The sequence below is a fragment of the Triticum urartu genome, chromosome 3A, assembly GCF_056163025.1.
Source record: "Triticum urartu cultivar PI428250 chromosome 3A, HENAU_Tu73, whole genome shotgun sequence".
In the NCBI taxonomy this organism is placed as follows: domain Eukaryota; kingdom Viridiplantae; phylum Streptophyta; class Magnoliopsida; order Poales; family Poaceae; genus Triticum; species Triticum urartu.
In genome coordinates this window covers 324,070,201-324,078,953 of record NC_141875.1, presented here as the reverse complement: position 1 = coordinate 324,078,953, position 8,753 = coordinate 324,070,201, and the positions used below count along the sequence as shown (strand labels likewise).

General features: G+C 44.3%; 1 protein-coding gene across 13 annotated transcripts; it reads right to left on the bottom strand.

Annotated features, from left to right (window-relative positions):
• Positions 1–4,512: 4,512 nt before the first annotated feature.
• LOC125543756 (organellar oligopeptidase A, chloroplastic/mitochondrial) lies at positions 4,513–8,266 on the bottom strand. 13 transcript variants are annotated; one of them, XR_007298726.2, is made up of 8 exons: positions 7,753–8,266; positions 7,493–7,660; positions 6,911–7,018; positions 6,403–6,475; positions 6,025–6,120; positions 5,119–5,192; positions 4,938–5,032; positions 4,513–4,835 (listed from the first exon to the last, which is right to left on the bottom strand). XR_007298726.2 is itself a non-coding variant. In XM_087547019.1 (4 exons), the coding sequence occupies exons 1-3, from the start codon at positions 7,876–7,878 to the stop codon at positions 5,154–5,156; spliced, it is 333 nt and encodes a 110-aa protein (XP_087403145.1). In that variant the 5' UTR covers positions 7,879–8,263; the 3' UTR covers positions 4,513–5,032; positions 5,119–5,153. The 13 variants fall into 13 exon arrangements, 3 of the variants coding, with proteins under 3 accessions (XP_087403145.1, XP_048563184.2, XP_048563183.2); XR_015618852.1 differs by having other exon boundaries at positions 4,513–5,032; XR_015618854.1 differs by lacking the exon at positions 6,025–6,120.
• Between the last annotated feature and the right edge of the window lie 487 nt (positions 8,267–8,753).

Genomic DNA, 8,753 nt, shown 5'->3' with positions numbered 1-8,753 from the left:
AACGTAGGTTGTTCTAGGATCACTTCTTGATCATAGTTGTTCGACCGTGCTTTGCCTTCTTGTCTCGCTCTCATTTGCGTATGTTAGCCACCAAATATGCTAGTCGCTTGCTGTAGCTCCACCTCATACCTTTACCTTACCTATAAGCTTAAATAGTCTTGATCGCGAGGGTGTGAGATTGCTGAGTCCCCGTGACTCACAGATACTTCCAAAACCAGCTTGCAGGTGCCGATGATACCGGGCAGTTGATGCAACCGAGCTCAAAGAGGAGCACTATGAAGATCTTGTCCTCTATGTTGTTCCGTTTCCAGTTGATCAGTAGTGGAGCCCAGTTGGGACGATCGGGGATCTGTGTAGCATTTGGGGTAGTCTTCTTTTATTTTGGTTCCGTAGTCGGACCTTTATTGTATCTGGTTGATGTAATGCTTTATCCATGTATTGTGTGAAGTGGCGATTGTAAGCCAACTATGTATCTCTTTCCCTTATGTATTACATGGGTTGTGTGAAGATTACCTCACTTGCGACATTGCCTACAATGCGGTTATGCCTCTAAGTCGTGCTTCGACATGTGGGAGATATAGCCGCATCATGGGCATTACAGCAAACCACCTCACTGCTCCTGACGCGGCTGCTTGAGCTGTTGAGCGGACTCGAGACAGAACGAGAGCGTTGCTAATCGCAGAAAGTCACCCTGCCGTTCTCGACGTGGCTGCTCGAACTATTGAGCAGACTCGAAACAGAACGAGGGCGTTGCCACTAGTGGTAGGGCCCCATTGCGTGTAGGTTTTCCATACACAGGGTAAGATCGTCGAGGACGATAACCTTATATATAAAGGAATTACTCAAAGTTTTGCATGGCTTAGCTTTTCTGCCGCTGTGTGAGCATTCGCCGTGTCCACCGAGGACGTCATTTGTTCGGTCGTCTTCTTGCTTGAAGTGACAACCACGATGAAGTTGTTGCTTGAACCAGACCAGATTTTCACAACGACGCACCCCCAACCTGGCGCGCCAGAGATGTCGGTGGGAAACGGCACCTATGGGGCCACTCGGATCCCTTCTACGGTTGGCGGGCGCAGGTTGTGCAAAGAGCGGGTCTGGCGGTCAGCACACAAATCGTTTACCCAGGTTCGGGCCGCGGAGATTGCGTAAAACCCTAGTCCTGCTTTGATGTATATTGGAGTGTTCTTGTGTTCTTGAACTAGCTATGGTGTCTCCCTAGTCCAAAAGAGCCGAATCCCCCTCCAGTACGCCTCGGGCCTCCTTTTGTAGACAAAAAGGGGTCGCCATAGCGGCACACAGGTGGTGGAAAGATGTACAGGGGCTAAGTTTATCCCATGGCGTCGTTGAAAAAACGCATTTAATATGCTGCCGACGTGCCCCTCTTGCTTTATTGGGGATGGCAAAGAAGCTCGTCCAACCTGTTATCGCCTCGCCTGGCTCCGACGTGCGTCCAAGCTGACGAGGCGTTGTAGTGCCACGTTAGTTGGCTGCTAGGCAGGTGTGATGATGGTGCCTTCACGAAGATCTGCATGCCACCACGCAGGTGCTTGCTGACTTGGTGTAGAGGTCGCGCGCTGCCACGCAGATGCCTGCCTAGCTGGTCGACCTGGTAGCTGTATGGGAGCGGCGGTGGAGTCTTGGCAGACGAGGGCATGGCCGCGGCCCCGCAGACGTCCTCAGTAAGAGTCTTACAGAGGGCCCAGCAAGGGTCTCGTTGCGGCACCGCGGTCGTCCCCGGCAAGGATCTTGCCGGGGGTCTCGTGGATTTCCTTGGCAAGGACCTCACCAAGGATCGGCGTCTTCTGGTTCTCATCTGATCTTGTGCATCTATGATCTCTACAAAGATCTGCATGCCACCACGGAGGTGCCTCCCAAGCCTTGGTTCCAACATGGTTGATGGTGTTAGAACCCCTTGGGCTCAAGGGTGGCGCACTCTGCTGGCGTCAGGCAAGTTGCCCCGGCAAAGATCTTGCCGAGGCTGTGGAAGCCACCCCGGCAAGGGTCTTGCCGGGGGAGTCCATCTCGCCCTCTTGCTCTATTTGCGTCTCTGGTTTTGGCTTTGCTTTGGTTGTCTTGTGCTCCGGCTTCCCTCCTCTGCCCTGCTTAGTGTGGCCGTGGGCGCGGCTCTGACTGCCCGCACGCAAGTAAAGGGGTGCAAAAGAAGAGCCCCTACTTTTGAACACCGACAGGCCATGCCACAAATACGATGTCAACTACATGATCATGCAAACCAATATGACTATGATGAAGCGTGTCATAATAAACAGAGCGGTGGAAAGTTGCATGGTAATATATCCAGGAATGGCAATGGAAATGCCATAATAGGTAGGTATGGTGGGTGTTTTGAGGAAGGTAAATTATGGGTTTATAGTACCGGCGAATGTTCCGCCGCACAAGAGAGGCTAGCAATGGTGGAAGGGTGAGAGTGGGTATAATCCATGGACTCAACATTAGTCATAAAGAACTCACATACTTATTGCAAAAATCTACAAGTCATCAAAACCAAGCACTACGCGCATGCTCCTAGGGGGATAGATTGGTAGGAAGAGACCATCGCTCATCCCCGACTGCCACTCATAAGGAAGGCAATCAAAGAACACCTCATGCTTCAAATTTGTTACACAACGGTTACCATACGTGCATGCTACGAGATACGAGACTTGCAAACCTCAACACAAGTATTTCTCAATTTCACAATTACTCAACTAGCACGACTCTAATGTCACCATCTTTGTACTTCAAAACAATTATCAAGTATCAAACTTCTCATAGTTTTTAATGCACTCTATATGAAAGTTTTTATTATACCCATCTTGGATGCCCATCATATTAGGACTAATTTTATAACCAAAGCAAATTACCATGCTATTCTAAAAGACTCTCAAAATAATATAAGTGAAGCATGAGAGATCAATAATTTCTATAAAATAAAACCACCATCGTGCTCTAAAAAGATATAAATGAAGCATTAGAGCAAAATTATCTAGCTCAAAAGATATAAATGGAGTACATAGAGTATTCTAATAGATTCCGATTCATGTGTGTCTCTCCCAAAAGGTGTTTACAGAAAGGATGATTGTGGTAAACTAAAAATAAAAGACTCAAATCATACAGGACGCTCCAAGAAAAACACATATCATGTGGTGAATAAAAATATAGCCTCAAGTGAAGTTATTGATAGACGAAGACAAAAGAGGGGATGCCTTCCGGGGCATCCCCAAGCTTAGGATTTTGGTTGTCCTTGAATTTTACCTTGGGGTGCCTTGGGCATCCCCAAGCTTAGGCTCTTGCCACTCCTTGTTCCAAAATCTGTCAAATCTTTACCCAAAAGCTAGAAAACTTCACAACACAAAACTTAACAGAAAAGCTCATGAGCTCTGTTAGTATAAGAAAACAAACCACCACTTTAATGTATTGTAATTAACTCATTCTTTATTTATATTGGTGTTAAACCTACTATATTAAAACTTCTCTATGGTTCATACCCCCCGATACTAGCCATACATTCATCAAAATAAGCAAACAACACACGAAAAACAGAATATGTCAAAACAGAACAGTCTGTAGCAATATGGAGGTTTCGAATACTTTTATAACTCCAAACATTCTGAAAAATTAGGAAGACCTAAATAATTTGTATATTGATCTACTACAGTTGGAATTGGTATTTTATCGCTCTCTGGTAAAAAATGAAAATTATTTTCGTGAGCGCATACTTTCTGTTTTTTCAGCAAGATCAAACAACAATCACCCAAGAAGATTCTAAAGGCTTTACTTGGCACAAACACTAAATAAAACATAAAAAAATCATAACAGAGGCTAGAAAAATTATTTATTACTAAATAGGAACAAAAACACTACAAGAAATATGTCAACTTGCGATCATCTCTATTGGTCACTGAAAGGTCATTGTTTTTCATTTGCGACCTTTTTTGACCAAAACAGATGGTCAAAAGGTGACGGTCGTAAACTGGAATTAAGGACCTTCTCTATGAGAAGGTCTTGGAAGGCAACGACCAAAACAAAAGGTCGTTGAACCCATGACCTTTTGTTTTGGTCGCTAGGTGTCTTCCCAGGCCACGTCGGATCCGACGTGGCAAGCTGAAGTGGCAAAATTGCAACCAAATGAAAAGGTCGTTGATAAGAATCAGCCCAGTCCAGTTCGGTGTTATACATGGGCCGAGCCCAACAATTCATCCTTTTATATATTTTTTCCTATTAATTTTGGTCAGCTACATGAGCCAGGCCCTACAATTCAGCCTTTGTGTTTCCTCTAGTTTTTTGGGCCTCGGCCTTTTACTGTACATTTTTTTTTGAAATGGTGCAGTGCATGTTGGGGCGTGGCCTTTTTAGCTTATTTATTTGTCCTATATTAGAACTCAGCCTTCTGAAAATAACGTTTGGCCCAGCCTTTTTGATGTTGAGAATTGTTTGGGCCCAAGGCTTATTTAGCCCAGTTACACACATGCATCCAACATTATTTTGTATTCAAATCAGGAAAACTCTAGGTCGAATTCAAATCATTCATCATATCACATCACATAAAATATCTCTCCAGATTACATAACACAATAGATCATCTCAGGAATACATTTTCTTACACAGGAATATGGCAGGAATTGGGGGGATTATAAAATAATACAATTATGAAACCGAGGGGATTTCCTAATAGTGAAATGGACTTCATTGCTCTCTCTTGGGTCGAGGAAATAATCAACATCTGCATTTTACCATAGTACACTTACCCCAAAACTGTCATCAGTACAAAGATCATTAGCTACAACCGCATGAAGCATCCATACATCAAACTGATTTTTCTGCTGTTGGTTGAAACACTACACGTCAACCAGAAATTTGTAAGTACATGAGACAATAGCTTAACAGAAGAACATTATGACTTCTTCGGCTATTTGTTTCAACAGCAGTACAAACCTCACCTCTGTTACACCCTCAGCAGCATTAAACAATGCCTAACAATCTACACGTACAGAAGATTCATACACAGTCGCATGAACAACATTCAGCATGTTATCTACATAGAGAAGAGAAAAGTCAAATAGATCTCAATCATTTTGCCGTATTAACACATTCACATCAAGTGTGGTGCTCTGTTTTTACCATAGCGGCACAAGCGAGACAATGTCTGATTCGCCCTACTCCTCCACAAGATTCGCCCTACGTTTCAAAGCACACTGCATGGGAACAAAGACACTTATGAACAAAGATATGCCTCAAATTTCAACAGAACACTACTGTGCTAGCTAAGCTAGTCAATGCACAAACATATAAGCATGCAGAAATAGTAGTACTGGTCATATACATGACACATCATGCAACAAGATCTAAAATGAAAAATTCTGGGCTAGAAGAAAAATATATAATACCAAATACCAACTAAACAGTAGAGGATGCTAGTAGCAGAACAAACACTACTATATCTGCCAAATGCACAGGCCAATTAAGCATGTTCTTCCAATATTATGCAATCTCAGATGCAAACAGGTAACAATGCCTACTTTTCTTGTCATAAGAAGTGGCTAGATCCCTTTTTTGTTTGGTGATGGTGTCGATGGGGCGATGGTAGGCACGCCTATATTTACAAGAACAACAACTGTGCATTTTGTACGAGTAAGGATATCCTGTAGTTAAGTGAATTAACAAACTACGCACACCCTAAAAAGTGACAACAATGGTACGCATGGGCATTCATCGCCATAGCAACAGTTCAAGGATAAAAGCATAGATGATATATTTTTTGAAGATCCACAAACCCAGACACAACAAGTTCTTACAAGACTATCAACATATATACAGGTATGTTTTTACAACAAAAATGTCAAGTTTTTATGGATCAATAAGAAGAAGATGGTCAATCAAACATTTCCAGGCATGGTATGAATTTCCAAAGGCGAGGACGAGCAACCAAATATTTATATTTCAGTGCCATACAATCAACTGGGTCAAAGAAGAAAAGAAAAATCGTCCAGTGAACACTATAGGCTATTCAAGAACAAAATTTTGGACCTGATTTTGCCCTGTCCATGGTGTTCCACACCAATCGAGAATTCGACCACCGACCTCGGTGCATAACATAATCATGACGTCCATTTGCATCCAGGGCTGAATTTGACCATGAAAATTGGCTATTAAGTAGTATACTCATGTGGTGAATTTTATGGAATACTTAATCTATACTCTGCATCTACCAAAAGCAAATCTCCTTGAACAGGGTCTGATGCCAAACAATGCAAAGGCATCTAAATGAAAAAGGCAAAAGAATGGTGCTTCTGCTGCAGTGAGTTGAAACCCAAGGCACCAACAAACCGTAGCAGACCAAACTAGCTAGCTCTAGGGGAACTAAAATGCTAGATGGAATCAAGGAATGGACGAATGGATGGTCACCATTATTGAAGTTGATGCTTCAGAAGCCCGCCGACGTGGTGGTTCAGGTGGTCGAGGAAGAAGAGGAGCAATACTACATAATCATCATGAAACAACAGTGATTGAGTAAATCATAAAGCAGAATGACAAAGTCATAATTAATCTAAATCGACTTAGAATCAGATAGCATATGCTGAGCATGTTTACATCTTTTACTAAAGCTTTCCATATTTGGTATTGATACATGTGCATTATCTTACAACAATGTACTGCAATGTGAAATTCAAAGAAGAAAAAGTTAAACAATGCATATAACTATGACCAGCTGATGTTATGATGGCTTCCAGAGTTGAAAAACAGATATCCTCATGTTATGGGTAAGAACCCAATAGTATGTTGCTCACAATTTCAACAGTTCTAGACAAATCTATCAATAGAAATCATATTAAACTGATGGAAGAATTTATTCCCAAATTACTTTTCGTTAAAGCTAAACATTTACATCAAGCGCAGTATATGATGAACTAACCTTGTTATGACTAGCTGTGTTGTACTAGTATGCTAACGTAACCCAGGACAGACGGACGTCACCCAACCATGGTATTTTCGTTTGGCAACCAAAGCAAGTAGAATACTCCTATATGTATAGGAAGTTAGGAACTAGTACTAGACATAGCATGGAAAATTGACACAATGTGTTGGTGCATTCAAGGTCAGTGTATCCGATAGTAGAAGAGTTTGAAAAACGTGGTTTTACACGCAATGGATGCACAAGCGCACACATACACAGAGATGGAGAGAGAGATTGCTAGCTAGAGCCGGTTTGAGTCATCCAAAATTGAACGGTTTTAGACATGGCATCCACAATCTGCATGCATCCAGAAATCATCAGCTTCTATGCTCTAGTCCGGTACCACATCCCCACAAAAACCATGCGGACCAAAGGTGCAAGCACGAAACCAGGATCTATGAGTAATTTCTGTCTATGCACCATATTGCTGGATAATTCATGGATCAAGACCAAACACTGAGACAGCATCTCATGATGCGCTAAAAAATCAACTGCTTCGTCCATCCCGATCACGGGCGGCGTGACAGAAGAAGAGACTACCTGGACGTCCTCGACGACTGCGCGGAGGTCGGGCGAGTCCTTGACGGCCTTGATGTGGTCGACGATGTTCCAGACGATGTCAAGCCTGTCGATGCTGCGCTCGAGCGGGTGGACCAAGCACTCCCACACCGGCGCCACACCCTTCTCGAGCTCCTCCAGCTTGCCCTCCTGCAAGCAACCATAACCACACACGGTCATATCCAGACAGGCGACGAGCGAGCAAACGAACGGGGATCAGGGGAATGGGGATAAGGGCGTACGAGGCTGGCACGGAGCACGAGGAGCGCGTGGATCCCGGGACGGATGTGCGCGGGCTCGACGCGGTCGAAGGACGGGAGGTCATAGTCGGCGAGCAGCGGGTTGCTGCTTCGATCGGCGTTCTCCATGGCGTCGGAGGCGGCGGTGCAGTAGGCAGAGCAGGCGGGGGTGACGGAAGGGAGGGTGGCCGGGGTAGGGGGAGGAGGGGGTGGCGACAGTGGAGGGACCTGCCGGCAAGGTAAGAGAGTCGGCGTGTCGATCTGGATCGGGGAGGAGGCGGCGACGCGTCGGATCTAGATCGGGGAGGAGACGGCGGCGCGTTGGATCGGGATGAGGCGTTCCGCGTGTTGTGGTAGGGAAGCAGATGGGAGAGGAGAGGCCGTCGGCGGCGAGCTGTGGGAGGGACGAGGCGGTGGGTGGGTGGCGGCTTGTGGAGGCAAGGAGGCACGGGTGGGGCGCGAGGGACGCTAAGGTTTGGAGTTTAGACGAGGGGGTGGAAGGGAAGAGGCCACGAGGGGTGAGAGTGTGAGGGGGACGAGGGCTGTCGTCGGATCCGGGAATATCCGACGGTGTCTGATCCATGATCCGTGCGATATGCCTATGGACCAATCAGAACGCAGTAAACACTTTGAAGATGTCATGACCATTCAAATTGGTCGTAATTGATTAAAAATAAGTTCTTTTCACAATAAAAATATTTTCTATTTTTCGAGTAACAATGATTGTTCTTTTTTTTGAAGAACCTACCAAATATTTGTTGCAGAATGGCACCACATCATTTTTAGAAATTATTAGACCACATTTTATGCACAATTTACTAAATGGTTGGGTGTGAAAAGTTTTTATCCACCTCTCGTGAAAAAGACAAATTTCCGACGATTCAATAGGAAACGGTTCAAATTTGAACTGTAGTTGCCTCATAGTTTGTTACTTATTTTTTCCAAAAATCATTTTTAAGTAAAAAAGTAACTTTTAATCAGAGAAACACAAATTTTTTCCAAGA